We start from the raw sequence: 21260 nt of genomic DNA, 5'->3' as shown, positions 1-21260 counted from the left end.
GGCACGGCTGCTGAGGGGCTTTCTTTGCTGGGGGTGATGAACATGTGCTAAAAGTAGATCGTGGTGGGGACGCCTGGGTGGCTCAGCCGCTGAGCATCTGCCTTTGGTTCAGATCATGACCGTGGGGTCCCAGGATCGAGTCCTGCATCGGGCTCCCTGCGAGGAGCCTGCCTCTCCCTCTGCCTGTGTCTCTGCCTCTCTCTGTGTGTCTCTCATGAATAAATAAATAAAATCTAAAAAAAAAAAAAATAGGAAGTAACAGTAGATAGTGGTGAATATGCTAGAAACCTTGACATGAACATGACATTTAAAAGGGTGGGTTTTATGGGACCTGAACTCTGTCTCAATGAAGCTGTAACTAAAAGAAAAAACCAGCACAGTGCAGGGTAGGTTCAACTGGTTCGCGGCCCGGGCCCCTTTGTTATTACTTCTTTGTCCCGTGCACGCCGTCACCATCACACAGATAAACAGGACACGCGCGTAGGGCGCTTCCTACACGGCCGACTTTTTAAAAGCATTTTTCACACGTCTCGTTCTTCCCACGTTGGCGATAACTCTGAGAGCCGGGTCTGTTGCGAACCCCCTTGTACAGTGAAGGGTCTGAGGCCCAGAGAGACGCGGAGCCTTGCCCGAGCTCACACGGCGGCGAGGGGCAGAGCTGGTGCTCAGACGCCGGGCAGTCGCCCCCAGAGCCCCCCGGATTGCTGTCCCTCTGCCTCCCACGCTGGCAGAGTGTCTGTCTGCAACCACGTTTGTTAGGTTGTGATTACTTTTTTTTTTTTTTAAGACTTTTTAATTTATTCACCTTTGAGAAAGAGAGAGAGAGAGAGAGCACACCCTACCCACTTGGGGCTCAATCCCAGGACCCCAGGATCCTGACCCGAGCCAAAGGCAGGCATTTCACCGACTGAGCTAGCCAGGCGCCCACATCGTAATCACTTTATTTGTACTTTTTTTGACTTGACAAAAGGCCGGGGTCCTTGCGCGTCAGGGCTGCTATTTTCTGTGCTGTACTAGAATTCCCATTTGCTGCTTCCAGCCAATGGCAGGGACACTTTTTTGTGTTTGTTTCACCGTTGTTCTTTCTAGCGTGATCTTTTTATAGGTTTTGAGACATTTCTGGAAGGAAATCAGGACCTTTGTCACTGGCTTTCGTCAATTAGAAAATGATTATTGAATGAGTTAAAATTTTTTTTTATTAAAGATTTTTATTTATTTATTCATGAGAGATAGATAGAGAGAGAGAGAGAGACAGGCAGAGGGAGAAGCAGTCTCCATGCAGGGAGCCCGACGTGGGACTCGATCCCGGGTCTCCAGGATTAGGCCCTGGGCTGAAGGTGGCGCTAAACATCTGAGCCACCCAGGATGCCCGAGTTAAAAAAAAATTTAAAGATTTTTTATTTATTAATGTGAAAGAGAGAGAACACACAAGCAGGGGGAGAGGCAGAGCGAGAGGGAGAAGCAGGTTCCCCGCCGAGCCGGAGCCGGAGCCCGACGTGGGGCTCGACCCCAGGATGGTGAGATCACGGCCTGAGCCGAAGGCAGACTCTTCACTGACCGAGCCCCCCAGGCGGCTGAGCGCATCACAGGCGCCCCTGAGCGAGTCTTCATCGCAATTTTAGATATTGGGAAAAGAGGACTGACAAAAGCTGGAAGATCCCTCCTCTCAAGGAAGCTGTAACTTATGAGGGGCAGACAGACATAACACGAGGAGCAAATGAACAGGGAGAGAGGGGGACAGAGTTTAGGGGACAGAGTTGGGTGACGGGACTGTCACGGAGCCTGGGGGTCAGGACTGCTGTCAGGGAGGGCCTCTGGGAGGTGACCTCTGAAGCCGACAGAGATCTATCTGGGCAAAGCAGTCTAGGCTTCAGAACAGCAAGTGCAAAGGTCCTGTGGTGGCCAGAGATGATGTATCCTGGGGAGAGAAGCAGGCAGGTGGAAGGATGGGCAGCTTTTCCAGAAAGCCTGGGGGAGACTTATGGGGCTTACCCTGAACACGATGGGAAGCTGTTGTAGCAGCGAGAGCCGGGCAGCACCCTGGTCCGGTTTCCGCTCGAGTGGGTCCCGCTGCCTGCCGTGCGGAGAGGGCACGCGGAGGCGAGAGGAAACGGGGAGGAGGCTGTGGCTTTGAGGGAGCCAGGGTCAGAGGCCCTCTTGATGCGGTGCTGACGTGGCATGAGCCTCGGCTGGATGTTTCTGGGCGGCCGAGATAGTGGCAGAGGGAGGAGGGAGGACTCCGCGCAGAGGCCCCCAGGAAGGCTGACGGCTCCGCCCCCCGTGTGAGGCCCGGCCGCCTGGCCCGGTGGGGTCGGCGTGGGGGGGCCAGCGGCTTGTGACACTCCGCCGCTTCGTCTCCATGCGGTTTCGCTGCAGCAAAAGTTTTAATGGAAGGAGAGTCGTTTGAAATCTTATTTGAATGCCTGGGTTCCCCTGGGGCTTGAATAATTTGTTCCTTTTATTTTGCCAGTTTTTTTATTTTTTTATTTTTTTTAATCCGCAGTGCCTGGTTGGGTGGGGTGGGGAATAACACGAACCTATAGTAATAGAACATGTTAGAAACATTTATTCACAAAGAATGTGATTCCTTGTTTTTTTTTGTTTTTTTTTTGTATTTCTCTTTTCTTTTCTTTTTTTTTTTTTTTTAAAGATTTTTTATTTATTTATTCATGAGAGACACACACACAGAGAGAGAGAGAGAGAGAGAGAGAGGCAGAGACATAGGCAGAGGGAGAAGCAGGCTCCATGCACCGGGAGCCCGACATGGGATTCGATCCCGAGTCTCCAGGATCGCGCCCTGGGCCAAAGGCAGGCGCTAAACCGCTGCGCCACCCAGGGATCCCATATTTCTCTTTTCCTATCATGTACGGAGATCATAATCCACTGAACGTTGAGGAAGGAGAGTGCTGGACTGGGGGTGCCCGGGGTCCAGAATGGGGGGGATCAGTCCTGCCCCTTGGGAGGGAAGGGCAGGGCAGGGCATCCTGGGGAATCTGGGGACCCACGTCACACCCCAGCGTGGCCCCCACTCTGCCGGGGGTCCGGGGAGAGGCGGGCTCCCTCCTGTAACTCAGCCTAGAGACCCAGTGGGCCTCTCCCGTCTTGGATCTGGGATCTTAGAGCCTCGTGAGATGGCCCCGGGCGGCCCGGGGTCAGTTCCTGGTCTGTCCCCTTACCAGCTCTGTGACCGCAGGCGAATCAGAAGGTGGGGATAAGGCCAGTGCCCCCCTCACGGGGAGACGGTGCGGGGAAGGCGCCTGGGCCGGCCAACACCTGGCACGTCGGAGAGCTCCTAGGACAGGGGTGTCTGCGTGCCACCGACGGCGGAGGGACCCCCTGAGGTCACACGTGATTCAGAGCAAACAGGGCCGGGCCGGGCCACCCTCCCACTCTTCTTCCAATTAGTCTCCTATTCATAAAGGCTCCAGAAAGGGGCTGCAGATGGAAGGGCCCAGAGAAGGAAGAGGCGTGGTTGGGGGCTTCCCGCGCTCCCTTCCTGTGTCCTCTCACCTGAAGCTCTTGAAGCGCGGCGTTCTGGCTCTTACACCCCACGGGGCCCTGGAGCCTCTCCCACTGCAGCCCCCCTCACTCCCACGTTCCCAGAGCACCTGGGCCTGGCGGGCCGCGGGCGGGTCCCAAGCTCACGGGGACACATCCTCGCAGGGCGCAGCGTGGGGCGCCCTCCCTCGCTGGCTGGGACTTGGCTAGTTCCCCGGTCCTCAGTCCTCACAGTGATCCCTGTGCCCCCCCACCGATGACGATCCAGTGACGGGGTGCAGCACAGGCAGCGTGCCACGTGGTACCAAGCGTGTTCTAGCTGTCACACGTGGGTGCTGCGACCTCCAGGCCCTCAGGCGGCAGCAGGTGCCCTGCCCTCGGGAGCTGGGTGACCATTCGCCTGGCCTCTCTGGACACCAGGGTCTCTCTCTCTCTTTCTCTACGAGGGGGGTGGTTTGGAAAAGAAGGGTGCCCATGTCCTGCCAGCCCCCACCAGGCCAGGGGTGCAGCCGGTGGAGGTGGGTGGCCGCCCCCAGGCCTGCTGTCAGCCAGACTCCTCACCTCAAGGGCAGTGATCTCACTATTTCTGGAGCACCTGGCATATACTAGGTGTTAAGTCTTTGTTCCCCCAGTGCTCACAGTGACCCTGGATGGTTGGAATAATTCCCCCCATCTTCCAGATGAGGCAGACGTACAGAGGTTCCAGGATCTGACTGTGTGCACGCAGGGAGCCCGGGGCCCTGCTGGCACAGTCACTCCTGCGGCAGGTGGGGCGCTCTGAGGGCGCAGAGGTGGGGGCGGCCGAGGGGGACGTGGCCTCTGGCCCCAGAGCTTCTCCCCGCTGCCCCACAGGGTGCTCTCGTGTTCCACGGGGGCCGGGCGCTAAATAAGCCCCCATTTAGTGTCAATTGGAAATCACGGCTCTGCCGATGGTGCCAGTTCTTAATGTCACTTATCCCAAGCGGGCTTTCAATTTTCAACTGCAACAGCCTTCTAATTTGGTCTCAGCCGCCCTGGTTTTGTGACAGGAACAATGGCAGTGGCAGATGGGGAGCTACAACTCCATTTTACTTTAACGTTCCCGATCCCAGGCAGGGAAGGCACCATCTGGAAGGAGAAGGTCAGATCATTAAAAAATATATATCATAATAAATTGCCAGGACTTGATGGGCTGTGGGTGTGGGGGAAGGAGAGGAGAGGCGCTCGGGCCACGTGGCGACGGAGGGGGTTTATGTTCACAGGCTGAGCTCCGGGCTGGAGCTGGAGCTCCGGGGGTGGGGTGGGGGTTGCGTTGCAGGGGTCTGCTGGGCCCTCGGGGGGTAGGGGCGAGGGTCTGTGTGATCGTAAGCTCCTTGAGAGCAGGGTAGGCTCAGATCCATCCCATCTTTATTTGCTGTCCAGTGTCCATCACGATGGTGGCCCCAGCCCAGGGGAAGGATGCTGCCCCGCAGGGCAGGCTGTCTGGAGTGACAACTCCATGCTGGGGCTGATCCTGGCCTCCTGGACCTACCCTTTCACATCCCCCCCGCCGCCCCCCGGCCTCAGGTTCCCCAGGCAGGAGGGAGATGCAAGCTCCCACCTCTTCTGGCGGCCCCGAGGATGAAAGGAGCCCTCACGTGGGACAAGGCTTTGTAAACCATGTAGTGTGGCGCACGTGGGCATTCTGTTATGATGGTGCCCGTCTTGTGCCAGCTGTCCTCTCTGTGATGGCCTCACCTCCTTGGTGACGGGAAGCAGGTTTCATGTGATGCTGCCTCCAGGACCCAGTGGGGTGGAGGGCCCGATGCTGGGGCTGCCTCTGCGCCCGTTTAAGGAGTGAGCTCACCATGCAGCCGCCGGACTGATGGTGGAGTGGGTGCCCCCGTGAGCAAGCCGGTGCCGGGGGGGCTAGGGAGGGGGTTGGTGGTGGGAGCACGGGCCAGAGCCTCTGCTGAAGCAGGTTGTTCACATCGTAATGCCTGACATTTGTGGATATCTTTTGCTTCTCAAAGAGTGTCCTCCCCTGCCACCTTGTCCCAGTGCCTCATGCCATGACCAGCACTGGGACGCCACCTTTCTCTGGTGACAGTGGCATTTTTAAAAGCCACTTTATTGGCGTATGATTGACATACCTCATACAGAACACAGGCAAGGTCAGGGAGCCGTGGGCACACACACACACACACACACACAAATATGTGCAACACTCATGCATACGCACAAACACATGCACACACACAAATGGGCACACATGCTCATACAAACTCGTGCACACTCATGTACAAACATGCATACACACACAAACATGCATACACAAACGTGCACACATGCACACTCATGTCCACACACTCATGTCCACACAAACATGCATACACAAATGTGCTCATGTGCACACACTCATATATGCACACTCATGCACACCCAAACACACTCACGTACACACACGCACACACATAAACTCATGCATGCATTCATGTACACACAAACACGCACACACACACTCATGTACACACACAGAGGAAAAAACAGGCGAGCCAGTGGAAGAGCCAGAAGCTGTGTTCAGAGCATGACAGACGGGCAGGGGCTGAGACAAAGTGTTGGAGGGGAGGGGTGGGTGGTGGTGGGTTGAGGCCGCTCCCGGAGGGGGCACAAGTAACCTAGACCTCGGGGAGGAGAGGAGTCAGCCCTGGGAGCGGGGAGGACGGTTCTCTGGGTGGAGGGAGCATCCCGGCTCGTTCGTATAAGCTGCAGAGGAAAGCCTAGTGCGGTGTAGCCCACGACAGGGGGATGGCGCTGGGAGGGAAGGAGCGTCCTAGCTGCTCTGGAAAAGTTCGGATTTGATTCTAAGTGGATGGGGCGCGACGGACGTGGGAATGGAGAGGTCCAGCAGAAGTTGGCGGGACGGCCCTGGACGCTGGGGGGGGGACTGACCGTAGGGATCAGTGGTCAGCGCGGGAAACCAGTCTGGAGGCCCCGTGTGGCTGGTGAGCCCTCTTGGGCCTGGGCTGACTCTCGCTTGGCAGGGCCAGGGTGGCCACGGAGTAGACACGTGGGGAGTGGGAAGGCTGCTGTCACGAGTGTTCTGTGGAAGACCTCTCCTCCCGTCCCTGAAGCTCCAGCCTGATGTCGTTGCGTTAGGTGGCCCCTCTCACCCAGGGTGCCCCATCCGTGCCCCTGGCTCTCCCTCTCCAGGGCAGAGCCACCTCCTGGTTGTCCAGGGCCAGTCATGCCCATGGGCCCCAGTGGGGGGCAGGTTCTCAGGAGGCGGCGTTGGAGTCCAGCAGACCTAGGTCCCCATCTGGACTCTGCCACCAGGCCGTACATGTGACCTGGTCAATCACTTCCTCCCTGAGTGTCGGTCTCATGGTCTATAAAGTGCAAGTCACAGTTCTCACCGAGCTTTTTGTGAAAACGAGAACCCGGGAACCCTGTCCCTGTGCCCTGTCCCTGCTGTCGGGGTTCCTGGAAGGCGGGAGTGCTCAGAAGGATGGGCTCGCGCACGGAGAACTCTCTGGGAGGGAAGGCAGTTTCCCCGCTCACTCGCGCCCCCCTGTCATTCGTCCTTCCAACCCGTGCTTGCCGAGCGCTGCGTGCGGGCAGTGGCTGGGAGCCAGGGAGCCCGCGGCACACGAGACAGGCTGGGCCCTGCTGCCCCGAGCTTCCACTCTAGAAGCATCAGGCAGACGGCAAACAAGGAAATAGACCGAGCCATTCTAGATTGTGGTGAAGGCCAGGCGGGAAATGAGATGTGGTCCTTAGACTGTTTTCTGAGAGAGGGCGCCATCGTAGCCAGGGTGGTCAGGAGGGACTTCTTGGAGGTGGTGGCGGGTGAGGGGGCCCTGACCCACATGAAGGAGACATTGCAGGTGTGGTTTAGCAGATGCTCGTGAGCACAGCAGTGTCCAGATGTGAGTCCGGGGTCTGGGCTCAGGTCTGAGCACCTGCACGTCTCACAGGTCCCCTGGGGCCTCAGTGTCCAGCTGGCCTGGGAATCTGGAGGTAGATGACCACCTGGGCCTCAGAGTGGGTCTCAAAGGAAGCAGGAGAGGGTCACCCTCTTGAGCATCATCATCAGAGTCAGGCGTAGAGTGGCATGGCTGTGGCATCTCGTCTCCTGGCTCTAGAAGCACCTCTAGACCTCTAGGTCGAGGCAGCCAGACCTGGACCGTGCTCAGCATCACAAGATGTCTTGAAACCCTTTCTCATCTCCTGTTTCACTCGATCCTCACAGTGACCTCAGGACAAAGACATTTTTATGCCCCTGTCTCATAGGTGAAGAAATCGAGGCTTACAGTTGGGGGAATTTGCACAAGGCTGCTCAGCCAGTGCGTGTGCAAGCCAGGAGTCAAGTCTTAGGTTTCCTGACTCGCTGCCTGGGACCCATGGCCCTGACCATGGAGCGAGGCCGGGTTTCATCTCGGCTGGGCAGGTGCGGGGCTGGGGGCGGCCCCCTGGGCTGGTAGGGCTGCTCACCCCCCCGCTTGGTCCTCGGGCTCTGACCAGCCCCACCCACCTCCTTCCTCCTGCTGTAGGGGAGGAGAACCAGCCGGGCTGGCTGTGTCCGGATGAGGACAAGAAGAGCAAAGCCCCGTTCTGGTGCCCCATCCTGGCCTGCTGCATCCCCGCCTTCTCCTCCCGAGGCCTCAGCCTGCAGGTGAGTGGAATGGATCTTGCTGAGCCCACCACGAAGGTGTTCCCAGGTTGATCCCAGGTTGTGCCCGCAGGAGAAGAGGGCCAGGCTGCAGTCTCCGCTTCTGCACCTCTTACCCATGGAGTTGGCCAGGACTTTTTGGCTCTCTAGGAGTCCGCTTCCCCACCCAAATATGCAAACTACGGGGATAGATGCCCTTTGTTGGTCAAGTGAATGGAAAATTCTGTGATTTTTGAGCTAATGAATCACAGTGATCTCATCAGCTGATGGCATGACTCCAGCGCAGAAGAGAGGCTGGAATACGCCCGGGGCGGGGGGGGGGGGGGGGCTGCCAGACTGCAGCCCCGTGGCCGCCACGCCTCCGTCTGTCGGCCGCCTACTATGTCTTCCCACGGCTTTGCCTCCACCCTCTTTTTTTGATATTTAGAAGAACCCCATGAATAGATGTCTCTAGATCCTGTTTCCCAGGTTAGGAAACTAAGGGTCAGACAGGTGACGTGATTTTCTAAAAACACAGCCAATAGTGAGGGTCTGGGAGTTGGCACCGTGTGCCTCACCACTAGGACGCTCCCTCCACCGTCATCTGTCCCTGATGTCCTGGCCCAGCTCCCCCCTCCCTCTGGAGTCCCTAGGAGAGGAGCTCGCGTGAGCTCTGGTGGGGGCTGGGGGGGAGGAGGTGCAGGCTGGGGACCTAGATACGTAAACCCTAAGGGACACGCTGATCGGGCTGCAGTGTAAAGTACGTACACTTGAGAAGTCAGTTCATTCATTGGTTTGTCTGTCCTGCCTACAATTTTTTTTTTTTAAATTTTTTATTATTTATTTATGATAGTCATACAGAGAGAGAGAGAGAGAGGCAGAGACACAGGCAGAGGGAGAAGCAGGCTCCATGCACCGGGAGCCTGACGTGGGACTCGATCCCGGGTCTCCAGGATCCCGCCCTGGGCCAAAGGCAGGCGCCAAACCGCTGCGCCACCCAGGGATCCCTGCCTACAATTTTTAAGCACCTACTACGCGCCAGGCCCTGTGCTGGACACTGGGTGTATGGTGGTGACCAAATCATACGAGGTCCCCACCTTCTATGGCTTTCACTCTGGAGAGAGACAGCAGTCGTCCCGCAAACAGAAGGAAACTCAGAAGAGCCATGTGGGTCACATATAGAAAATAACGCAGCTGGGATACGTGGCTGGGGCTATGTGGTTAGGGGGCTGAGAGGGCCTCCTGGAGGAGGTGATAGACCTGAGGGGCTTGAAGGCTCCGATCCCCTGAGGGCCCAGGGGAAGAACATCCCACGCAGGCAGAGCAGCGCAGAGGCAGGAACAGTCTGGGAAGCCGCAGCCCCGTGAGCTGGGAGGAGAGGCTGGGGGTCAGGTCCGAGGTGGGTGCGCTGGGCCATGCCCCAGGCTGGTCGCGGTTGGGTTTCCGTCTCAGGGCAATGACACCCCAAGGATGGCTCCACACAGGGGACCAGCACCGTCTGGTGTGTAAGATCATCAGGTCCTTCGGGCTGTGTGCCGAGGCAGGACTTGGTGCAGGTGGAGGCAGGGCCGGGCGAGGGCGAGAGGGGCACTCACCTAGTCCTAATGGCCAGGATGAGTGAAATTTTAATGCAATACTTACAAAACTTACAAAACCACAGCAAACCGTGGCTGCTTTTTTGGGATAAGTAACGGGTTGGGATTAGGGGCAGAGCCATGCGATGCAGGGTCCATTTCTCTGTTTATTTAAAATCTTACTAATTATTCATCATGGATTTTTTTTTTTTTTGCCTTAATTTTTATTGCCAAAAATCGTGTTACAATATTCCTTTTGCTGTTGGAGTGTTTTGGCACCACTGTGCTCCCTGTCGTCCCGGTCCTAGAGGAGGGTACAGGGGCAGGGGACACGGGGGGGACACATTTGGGGAGCGTGCCGGGGTAGGGCCGGCCACGGCCACATGGATGAGAGTTCAGGTGGGGGCTGGGGGGCGGGAAGGACACACCCAGGTCTTGGGCTTGTGCCCCTGGAAGTGTCAGGGTGGTGGAATGTTCCCCGGGCCGCAGCCTGATTTAGGGGCGTGCTGAGGGAGACGGGTCAGGTTCCCAGCACTGCTCGGGGGACAGCGGCCGGGGTGGCAGCCTCACCCGTCAGTGGCAAGCCCTTTCAGGAGGCGTCCATGCCAGGCTCCGTTCTAGGCACTTCACCACCGTTAACCTTGGGCCTCCGGTGCCCTCAGAGGCGGGGCTTGCCCATAGGGGTGGGAGGGTTTTCTTGACTCCGTGCCCATCCCCCTTTTTTCTGCCTCTCACTAGGGTGTCAGGTCCCCCATCAAACGTTTCTGGCAGGGGGGCCAGATGCTGTTCATTTCTGTAGGGCTCAGGGAAGCCAGCCTTTGTAGGTCTTCAGACCTTATTGGTGGGTTAATGGGGAGGCCTGCTGAGTCTTGCGAGCTCCGGCCCAGCATGAGGTGGGGGGTTCTCATGGGCATCAGGGCGGGCGGGGGGAGGCCGGGGCAGTGGAGTCCTTGGAGCGGGGATTTTTCTGGACTCAACCTGCCTGTGGCTCACCTGGCCCTAGGACATCCCGTGGAGAAGGCTGACCCGGGGTGACCTCCGTCTCCCCCGACGGCTTTCGACTGCTCCAGAATATAGGCCCCAAGAAGTCACAGACAAGAGACTGCCTCCAGGGCCTCCCTGAAAGAAGCCGCCCAGCTGGGGAGCCGCCCTCCGTCTCACACCTGGGGGGCGGCACCTGAGCAGCTCCTCACGCGGAGCTCTCAAGGCCGGGGGATGTCTAGGCCCCTTGGGGGTCCCCTCTGCCATCTCCTGAGCAGCCCCCCATGTGAGCGAAGAGAGCCCTGAGTCAGTGTCCTGGAGCAGTGAGCCTGTGGGGCTCCTGAGGGACGTACCAGGGCCTGCCTTTCCCACTTGCTGGGTCCCAAGACACCACTTCTGCTCCGCCTGCACCTGCCTCCCACCCCACACCAGGCAGACATGCCCCCTCAACTCTGTGCGGGCGGCCAGATGAGTTAGGGCCCCGGAGCACCGGGGCCTGGTCCAGCCGCTGTAGGAACAGATGTGAGCGTGTTGGCCACTGTCCGGGCCTGCCTCCCGGCCCGCCACCTCTCCCCTGGCCCTGTCCCAGGGGCCCGGGACTTGGGCTCTGCAGCTGGCCTTAGGGAGCCCGTGACTAAGTCTGCCGTCCAGGAAAGGCTCGCTGGCCCCAGCCGCTCCCAGTGTAGACAAGGTCAGTGCTGTCCTGCCAGCCAGACCTGGGCATGTGTTGGGTTCTCTCCCTCAAAGGAGCAGGGATGTGGGGGCTGAAGGAAGGAGCGTTTCTCTTCTCTGTGCTGATGGGTGGCTGGAGCCCGGGCTGGACCACACCACCACCTTCCTCGAGAGGACATCAGCAGGGTGCACCCATCCCTGGGCTTGCGCTATAGCTCGTGAAGTGATTCACACTAAGCACTGTGCACACAGAGTGCAAGAGATGGAAGCAAAGCTCGGAGAATGTTTTGGCCTCCAGGAAGACAGGAGAGTCGGTTCCAGAGGATTCCTGAAGTCCCGACTGCCGCAGTGTCACCCCAGCAGCACCCCTGGCGGCACCCATCCAGGCTGGAGACCTATCCCTGGAGGCATGGCAGGAGGGCAAGGGGAGGGCTCAGTGCAAACCTGTCCCCCCGAGTCCAGCCTAGGGGCCTGCTCGGGGACTGGGGCTTGGAGAAAGTGGCGGGGTGCCACCTGCGCCGAGGTGCTCTACGGTGTAGCTCCTTGGGGGTCTGGGGGCTGCAGCCCAGACCTGCGGAGGGTCTGCTCCAGACTCAGGCCTCAGCGTGCTGCCGAGTGCCTCTGTCCTGGCTGTCCTTAGCCAGAACTGCTGGCTATTTGTGGGGTCCCCTGCCTCCTGGCTCGGCCACCGCCCACCCCTCCTGGCATGGTGTTGCTGATGGGACGAGGTAGACAGTAAAGGGGTAGCCACGGGATGTCCTGGGTAAGACGTAGTGGCCGCCAGGTGCCCGGTCCTGTGCCAAGGGCTTATGTCTGCCTCTTCAGTCCCCACGACCATCCTGACGAGGTGTCAGGATCTCCATGACCATGAGGAACTGGCTTGTGGGGTCACCGGCTGGTAGCAGCTGAGCTGGGACTAGAGCCCGGGCTGGCGGCACCCACAGCCACTGTTTCCCCCGAGCCACCGTCCTCTGCACTGCCTGGGGCCCCGGGATTGGGGAGAGTCGGCTTCCTGGCACAGACGGGGCTCCTGGGCCCAAGGAGCCACTTGAGTGTTTGCCATCACTGTGGACTGGGCTGCCATCCGGGCCCCCTGGAGCTGCCATGGAAACATCTGAGCGGCTGCAGGTGCCCCCTCCCCGTCTGTGAGGACCGGAGCAGGAGTCTGGTGGAAGGGGCTGGGCAGCCTCGGCTGCGTGTGGCCCACCCTGGGGCAGCTTGAGGGGGACCCGGGGGCCCAGGGCGAGGGCAGCCTCCTGCTCTGCGCTCCAGCAGAAGTGGGGGCCGGGAGTGCGGAGGCCGCAGGGCCTGGCCCCTGGTACAATTTAACTGGAGTGGAAAGGGCGCTGGGCTGGGACTTGGGCTCAGAATGCTAACCTGCCGTGTGACCTTGAGCCAGTCGTGTCCCCCTCTCTATCCCCGTGCACCAAACTTCAAATTTGCCAACTCCTAAATGGAGGAACTGGATGAGGTGACCTCTCCGGCTTCCTCATCTTTAGCCATTGGACGCTATTAGGACATCATCCCAGCAGGGCCGGGGCCAGCCAGGGCCTTCGGCACCAGCAGAGGGCAGCACCGGCCCAGCAAAGGTCCTGTGGTGGCTGCATTCCTCCGTGGGGCACCTCCAGCTGTCCCCTCTCAGCCTCCTTCCCCGTCCTACTGGCCAGAGGTTCCAGCAGGGTCCGTGACGGGGCCTGGCCAGCTCCTCGCACTGCTGTCCTGGCCACAGAGGTAGACTGGTGGGGTCTAGCTCAGAGAACGGGCCCCAGAGAACCATCTGGAGTGGGCAGCAGGTGCAGGAAGAGCAAGCAGCCAGTGCTTCTTGATGACAGCGGGTTGCAGATGGAGCCTCTGGCCCCCGTGGGCAGCCTGTACAAGCCACTAAGCCCTCTGGTGCCAGCAGGCTTGTCTCCAGAGCGGTTCCGTTGTTGAGTGGGGTGGAGCTAGCTGTCCAGCACCCCTTCCTTCCTCCGCTGTGCTTCTCTGGAGGAATGCAGGGACATCTAGGAGGGAGGCTGGCCCAGGCCAGGCCCTGTTGTCCTCTTCCCGTGGCCTGGGGCAATCATGTGCCCTCTGTGGACCTCATTTCCCCATCTGTAAAATAAGTGGGCGAGGGGTGTTAGTGGTTTTCACCAAATCTTATCTGGATGTTGCTTAGTTTGAAGAATCGGTGGCTGGCCCAGATTCAGGCACCTCCTAGGAGAAGGTTGTAGAAGGGCACTGGTCAATGTGATGCCTAGGAACTGCCTGGAGATCCCATGAAACCTGTCACTATCCTGGTCCCACCCTCAGGGATTCGCATTCGGGGCCTGCATGAGGCCCAGAAATCTGCAGGTTTAACACGCCCACAGGTAGTTCAGACAGAGGTCCTGCTGCCGGATATCGGCATCTTGGACACCTTGATGCTTAGCCCCGTGTGTGCCTTGTGTGTCTCCACAGCTTGGGGCCCTGGTCCACAGTCCTGTCAGCTGTCCCCTGCTGGGCTTCTCAGCGGTCAGCACGTCCCTCCCACAGGGCTACCTCTGGGTAAGTCTCTCCTGAACCCAGCCAGGGATCCCGGCACCAGGAAGGTGGTGCTGGAAAATGCTGCCTGCCTGCTGGTGCCCATTATGTGCACCTTCACCCAGGAAGGTCTTTATGGGAACCTCTGTGCCGGGCTCTGTGCTCAGAGTTGGCAGCCCAGCTTTGCCGGGGACAACAGCAAACCAGGGGATGGAGAAGTGAGCATGACTCTCACAAATGGCCGTGTGCCATGAAGGAAATGAACGGAGCTGTACGGAGTACCTGGGTGGCAGGGTCTTCACCCTGGGAGCCAGGAAGCAGGGTTGGTTATTGCCCAGCTCTTGCAGAGCTCCCAGTCCACCTTTTTCTCCTGGGATTCCTGGCAAAGCCTCTCTTGATTCAAATAGGCACCCTTCGCTCTTTGTGGTGGAGACTGTGCTCATCCCACAGACTCCTTGAGCTCCCACCTCCCCACCCCTCTGGCCACCTTCCAGCCACTGCTTATGCCTGTCTCCAGGTACTCAGGCAGGAAAACTGGCTCACCCTTCAGAGTCCAAACCAAATGTCCTCTCTGAGGGTTGAATTGTTCCTGTTTCCCCAGTATCTAGCATGTGGTATATCTATCCATCAGTCAGTCCGTCAATTGATCCATCCATCCATCCATCCATCCATCCATCCATCCATCCATCCATCCACTTGCCCATAATAATCATCCATCCATCCATCTGTTCACCCATCCATCCATATAGTCATTCATCTACCAATCTACCCACTTATCCATATAATCATTCATCCACCCACCTACCCATCATGCATCCACCCATCCACCCATTCATATAGTCATCTACCTATCCATCCATACACTTGTCCACAATAATCCTCCATCCACCCATCCACTTATCCATATAATCATCCATCTATCCAGCTACTCACCTACTCATCCACCCATGCATGCATGCATTCATCCATCCATCCACCCATCCATATAGTCATCCATCCATCCATCCATCCATCTAGTTATCTATCCATCCATCCATACATACATACATATAGTCATCTACCCACCCATCTATCCACCTGTCCATAATAATTGTCCATCCGTCCATCCATCCATCCATCCATCCATTCATCCATCCCTATAAGCATCCATTCATCTGTTCATCCATCTACCCACTCTTCTATCTCTTCCATCCATCCATTTATCCATCTGTTCATCTATTCAGCAAGTATAAAGTGCCCACCACTGCCTAGACACAGAGGTAGAGTGATGAACAAAACAGAAGACATTGTAAAGAGGCAGATGTGTGTTCACTATTCGTTTGTTGAAATTTACTCTAAAGTTGGGGAGATAGAGAGCTGACGGGGTATCTGGTCTACCTTAGCTCCTCACTTGATTTCCTTTGGGCCCTGAATCTAACTCATTGCCATGGCAACTGGGAAAGAGTGACCTTCAGTGACAGCGAGATGCTGGGGGGCAGGAGAGGGGCTACTCCTCTGGATGTCTAACCTCAGAGTAGAATTTGGGACAGGTCACCAGGAGGGCAGGGGCTGAGCTCTGTCCCTACGCTGGTAGTGGTGCCTGATGGCCTCTCTGGGTCTCTGTGCAGGTCGGAGGTGGGCAGGAAGGTGCAGGGGGCCAGGTGGAGATCTTCTCCTTGAACCGGCCCTCACCCCGCACGGTCAAGTCCTTCCCGTTGGCGGCCCCTGTGCTCTGCATGGAGTACATTCCCGAGCCGGAGGAGGGGGAGAGTGGAGACGAGAGCCACGTGGCCACTGAGCCCTCGGCCACAGTGCATCCGACCATCTGCCTCGGACTCCAGGATGGCAGGTGAGGGGCCTGGCGAGGAGGCACATCAGAGCTTTATTTCTTTTTATGGCCATGAGGCTGGCATCAGTTTTATGGGGGAAGTGGGGGTTAGTCAGCTGGAAGGCGGCCTGTCTGGGTTCCCACTTGGGTCTTTGTGGTCCTGAAAACCGTTGTCTTAGCATCTCTCCAAACCTCCACCCAGCTCTCCCTGGGCCAGGAGTGGGGAGGGCACCATCCTCCCTGGGAAAGCCCAAGGTCCCTAAGGGTGAACAGCAGCCTGTTCATGTGGCCCGGGGGCCCGGCTAAGGGCATGTGCGGTGGGGGTAGGGGCTCAGGCAGTCACTCAGGTCTCTCCCCACAGCATCCTGGTTTATGGCAGTGTGGACACAGGTACCCAGTGCCTAGCGACCTGTAGAAGCCCGGGCCTGCAGCCTGTGCTCTGCCTGCGGCACAGCCCCTTTCACCTATTTGCCGGCCTGCAGGATGGGACCCTCGCCGCCTACCCTCGGACCAGTGGTAAGGATGGCAGTGCTGGGGTTCAGGGAATCTTGGAGTAGTTGGAGACCCCTGAGCCCCACTGGGGTCCCTGCAGGAATGGGGTGCTCACTACTATACAGACAGCTCACCCCATTGGCAGGAGACTCTATAAGAGCAGGGACCCTGGTGTCACACAGACTCTGGGGTCGGGGTCATGTCATGGTCCCTTTGACAGCTGTGTCCTGTGGTGAGCTTCTTGCACCTGAGTGTCCTCATCTACAGATGGGTGTAATTTCAGTACCCACCGCTCATGGGCCCCAGTGGGTTAAACCACCGACGAAGGCAAAGCCCAGGGCCTGGCACGGTGGGTGCTTACTGGCAGAGCATCTGAGCCTCTGTTATGTCATTGAGCCACGAGCCACGGATGGCACGGAGTCCGCTGCTGGAGGGCAGGTCCGGCAGCACTGGGCTGCTGTGCGCGGAAACACTCGAGTGCTTGATGTGTGCACGTGCTCGGAATTCTCACCACGACCCGCGAGAATTGCCGAAGCTGAGACCACAGGAGGGGACGCGGCTCGTGCACAGCCACGCAGAGGCCCGATGTCCCTGTCCCCTTGTGGCTTATTCGGCTTCCAGTTCCAAGATGTGTGCTGGGGGAAGGCAGCCCAGTGCACCCAGGGAGGGCTGGGGAGTCTGCAGCTCTGCAGCCCCTAGGCTCCTCCCTCCCCTCCCCTCCTTCCCCCATCCCTCCCTCCCCTCCCTCCAATGAACCTCTAATTGCTGCGTCATCACTGCCTGTTGCAGGGTTATAAACGGATATTTGTACTGAGCTATTTTTTTTTTTTTTTTGCCACTTGGCACTGTGTTGGTGTTTTTAATTAGCTTTTGATAAGGCATTTATAGTTTTTAATTAAAGGGGGAAGAGGTAGGGAAAAAAAAAACCCCCTCGCCGACAGACATGGCATGCGTGGAAATGTAAATATGGGCTCCGATCTTTGGAGATTTAGACGGGGGTTCCAAAGGGACTCCCACCCTCTGGCTCCCACGGAACCCTGAGAGCCCTGCCTTGCCCCGCTCCGGCCCCCTCCCGCCCCCTCCCGCCCCCCTACTCTGGGCTGCCCTGGACCCTTTGCTTCTTGGTTCCTGACTTGTCAGTTTGGGCACCGGCTGTGGGGAGGTGAGGGGGTGCGTCGGACAATGGGGCCACCGTAACATAGTGCCACCGAGTTTAAATAACAAATGCATCTTCTCCTGTTCTGGAGGCCAGAAGTCCAGGGTCAAGGCGCTGGCAGGGTTGATTCCTTCTGAGGGCCGGAGGGAAGGATCTGTCCCGTGCCTCTCTCCCAGTTCCGGGGCTGCCTTGGCTTGTGGCAGCAGACCCCAGTCTTCACAGGCCGTCTCCGGGGTCCTGTTGGATTCGGGATCCACCCTACTCCAGGATGACCTCATTCTAACTAATTATATCTCCAACAACCTGACTTCCAAATAAGGTTGCATTCTGAGAGGTACCAGGGGTGAGGACTTGAACCTGTGAATTTTGAGGGAACATAATTAAACCCCTTTATAGGGGTTTTGGGGTCTAACATTGACTTTCGGCCCAGGTACTTTGTCAGAACCAGAAGGGCCACTGGGGACCACTGAGGACTCCACACCCTCATATTCCAGGTGGGAAGGGACTCCCCAAAGTCCCATGAGTGAGCCGAGACCCGAACCTAGGTATCCTCTTTCCAGGGCTGGGACCCTTTCCAGACGTTAGGGGATTTTGGCTTCTGTGGGCAGAGCCGGAGACCATCTGGCCAGGAAGACAAGGCTGAGGTACTCCACCGGCCTTCCTACAAACGTTTGTCCACTAGGTATTTACCGAGCACCTACTATGTGCCGTGGAGACGGTGGCCAGCGAAGCAGATGTGACCCTGGCCTCACAGAGTTATAGTCGGTAGCGGGAGACCAAGTTAGTCAAGTGACGAGCAGGGAGCTTATGATTACGCGCGGTGCTGAGGGTCCTCAGTGGGGAACAGGATGGTCCATGAGAACCTGACGCCCTGGGCATGGGGCAGGCTGGTCGGCAAGGGCTTCCCGAAGGCACAGGATCCTAAGGATCCTTCTCGAAGGCACAGATCCTTTGTCTGAAGAAGCAGAGGCCCCAGGCAAGTGAACAGTTAGGGGAATGGTGTTCTTGCAGAGGGAACAGCATGAGCAAGGCCTGGGGGCCGGGAGGGGCTGGCCTGGTGGGGAGCCCAGAGAGGAGGGCGTTGTGCTCGACAGCAGCCAGAGGGGGCGGCTGCAGGAGGCAGGGATCGAGAAGACGGCTGCATGGTGTGGGTTTGCCTTGGGTTTGTCTCAGTGGACAGGAAGTAGAGGGAAGCGTTGGACGTGGCCAAGGAGAAGAGGCAGGGAGGCTGGCTGGAGGCTGTCCCAGCCAGCTGGGCATGGGAGTCTGGGGTCACTCTTTTTTTCTGGAACCTACCATCTGGGGCTTTGGTTTGGCCTTGGCCGGGGAGGCCTCTGGGAGAGGTCTTGCCTTGCCCACCTCCCCCTCCTTCTGCGGTTTCCTCTGTCGGTTGTCAGGGCAGGAAGGGGGCTCTCAGGACCTGCTGCACAGTGTGGGGTTGGGGGGCCTTCTCCCCATTACCTTTCACTTAGGCTGCACGTGGCTGGGTCTGGAACCAGCATCCTGGCACGTGACAGCCTGGGGTCCACTCTGGACTCATTGAGGTCTCAGGTGCCACTCACATGCCTATGCCCCATGCCAGCCCCAGAGCTCCTGGGCCACCCTCCCCAGCCTTGTGCTAGTAGAATCTGCTTGGGTGCTCCTGGTGGCCTGGGGACTCCGGGAATCGTGAATCTTCCAGGTGAGAACACTTGGGTTCGGGTCTCAGCTCACTCATGGGACTTTGGGGAGTCCCTTCCCATCTGGAATATGAGGGTGTGGAGTCCTCAGTGGTCCCCAGTGGCCCTTCTGGTTCTGACAAAGTATCTGGGCTAAAAGCCAGTGTTAGACCCCAAAGCCCCTATAAAGGGGTTTAATTATGTCCCCTCAAAATTCACAGGTTCAAGTCCTCACCCCCGGTACCTCTCAGAACGTAACTTTATTTGGGAGTTGGGGTGTTGGGGATGTAGTGAGGTAAGAGGCGGTCGCGCCAGAGTAGGGTGGGCCTCTAGCCCAGGGCAGTGGATGTATTTATAAAAAGGGGAAATATCTTCACAGACCCTTACGTGGGCTCGGAGCCAGGATTGGATGAAGGACTCGCCAGTGTTTGTAGTCATAGGTTTCCTGTCCTGCGTGGGTTTGGCTGAGACCAAGACGCAGTAAAACTGGCATTCCTGGCCCACGCTTTGGCTCGTTGCAGAAGGAAAGGACCAGAAATATTAAGTAAGATGTGCAGAGCCACCCTGGGAACCTGCCCAAGTCCTGGAGAACTGCCGTGAAACCAGCAGCTGAGAGGTGACAGGACTCTGAGGCCACCAGGCCCCGCATCACATCAGAGCTGGAGGCGCCTCGGAGTCCAAGGCCTAGAGCAGTGCAGTCGTGGCGGCCAGCCTGCTGCCCCCAGGAGCCTCTGCTCACCCGCGTTCATTTGTTCATTCATTCATTCATTCAACCGTTCACTAACTCCAATGTACCCAATGCCCAGGAGGCGCGAGCACTGAGCTGGGCCCTGGGACCCAGAGGTGAGCCAGGTGGCGGTCGTCCCTGTCCAGCCCTGTGCCTGAGCAGAGCTCCTGGTGCCCTCCATCGCCACATCTGTCAGCAGGCACAGGGGCATGACCGGGCCTGGGGGCGGGCAGGGGGCCGGGTTCACCTCCTCGAGGAGGCAGATGATGGGATGCATTAGGGATGGACTGAGGAGCCAGGCTGCCTGGGATGGAGGGTCCATGAGCTCGGCCCGTGTTCTCACCTGTGACGCGGGTGTGAAGTCAGCCTCACCTCACAGCGTGGTTGTGAAGGCTGGATGTGAGGAGTCACACAGGTGCCCGATGGAGCTGGGGGTGGGGGGTGGGGGGTGGAGAGACTCGTCGTCATCATCGTCGTCGTCATTCCTGTTGTCATAAGGGGGCTCGGGCTGCCCTCTGGGCCTGTCTCAGCCTCGAGGGCTTTCACTCTGTGCCCTTGCTCCTGGCTTGGGCTGGGGGTGCATCCCCGGGGCAGGGAGCAGGGGGGCGGCTGGAGGGGAGGAGCTCCTGCCTCCCGAAGGTGCCTTTGCGGGGTCTTCATCTCCCTCTGGCTGGTGTGAGAGCCGCTGCTGGGCCCAGACGGATGGGCTGTCACACGGGGTGAGTGTGTGCGTGTGAGTGTGCACCTGTGTGCCCGGACACGTGTGTGCTTACCCAGACCCACCGCAGGGCAAGCCGGGCCGTGGGGTCAGCCCTGCCCAGAGCTCACAGTGGTGGGTGTTTAAAATCCTAGGGTAGTGGCTCGTGAGGGCTGAGACGGGCCTTGAGCTCTGGCCCCTCGTGGTGCACTTGGGGGAACCGAGCCCTGTTAGAGCCTCGTCCTCTCATCGGGGACACCTGTCTATTGTCTTTTTTGATATAAAAGTATTAATGTTATTAAATCTTACCAGTTTATGGTTCTGTTCTGGGGTCAGGACTTCTTGGGGGGGGGGGGGGCGTCTGGAGACGCCAGCAGGTGGAGGAGCGGTTGGCGCACCTGTGACCCCCTGGGGTATCAGTCCCGAGCCCCTGCCCCTGGCAGCCGTGACCATGCTGTGTGCCAGGAGGGCACAGGGAGGACGGTGCAGGGCTCCGGTGCTCAGTGCCGTGCCCACGGGGCGGGGCCCCCACCTCCCTGTTTCCGGGTGCCATCCCAGGGTCCCCAGCTGCGGCCTGGCCCGGAGAGGTCACAGCACCACGGAGCGGTGGTGGCTCCTGCTCCGGCCACACATGCGCTACTCGCTCGGGGCCACTGGGGGGCACCCACAGCCTTGCATCTAGTGGTTCTGGAGTCCTGGTGGGGGGTCAGCGTGCCCTGTGGGAGGCCGGGCCGCCTGGTGGTCACTGCCATCCTGGTCGCAGAGCCCTTCGGAAACTCCCCGAAGCTGAGAGGGCAGCAGGGCCGGGGGAGGAGCCGAGGGCCAGTCAGCCGGGTTCAAATCCCGCTGGGCCTGTCCCCTGGTTGGGTGGCGTTGTGCAGCCCAGC

At 58.5% G+C, this 21260-nt stretch overlaps 1 protein-coding gene across 13 annotated transcripts in view; it reads left to right on the top strand.

The window, feature by feature from the left end:
* ARHGEF10L (Rho guanine nucleotide exchange factor 10 like) overlaps positions 1–21260 on the top strand; it is a 159469-nt gene that overhangs the window by 105799 nt on the left and 32410 nt on the right. For all 13 annotated transcript variants that reach the window (XM_038531822.1, XM_038531816.1, XM_038531824.1 and 10 more), the window contains 4 exons: positions 8010–8131; positions 13774–13860; positions 15444–15664; positions 16005–16159. In XM_038531822.1, coding sequence (XP_038387750.1) covers positions 8010–8131; positions 13774–13860; positions 15444–15664; positions 16005–16159 — 585 coding nt within the window. The remainder of the gene's footprint in view (positions 1–8009; positions 8132–13773; positions 13861–15443; positions 15665–16004; positions 16160–21260) is intronic.

Source organism: Canis lupus, chromosome 2 (assembly GCF_011100685.1).
Source record: "Canis lupus familiaris isolate Mischka breed German Shepherd chromosome 2, alternate assembly UU_Cfam_GSD_1.0, whole genome shotgun sequence".
Taxonomy (NCBI): Eukaryota; Metazoa; Chordata; class Mammalia; order Carnivora; family Canidae; genus Canis; species Canis lupus.
Note: the sequence above shows the minus strand (reverse complement) of the source record. Positions and strands in the feature narration are given on the sequence as shown.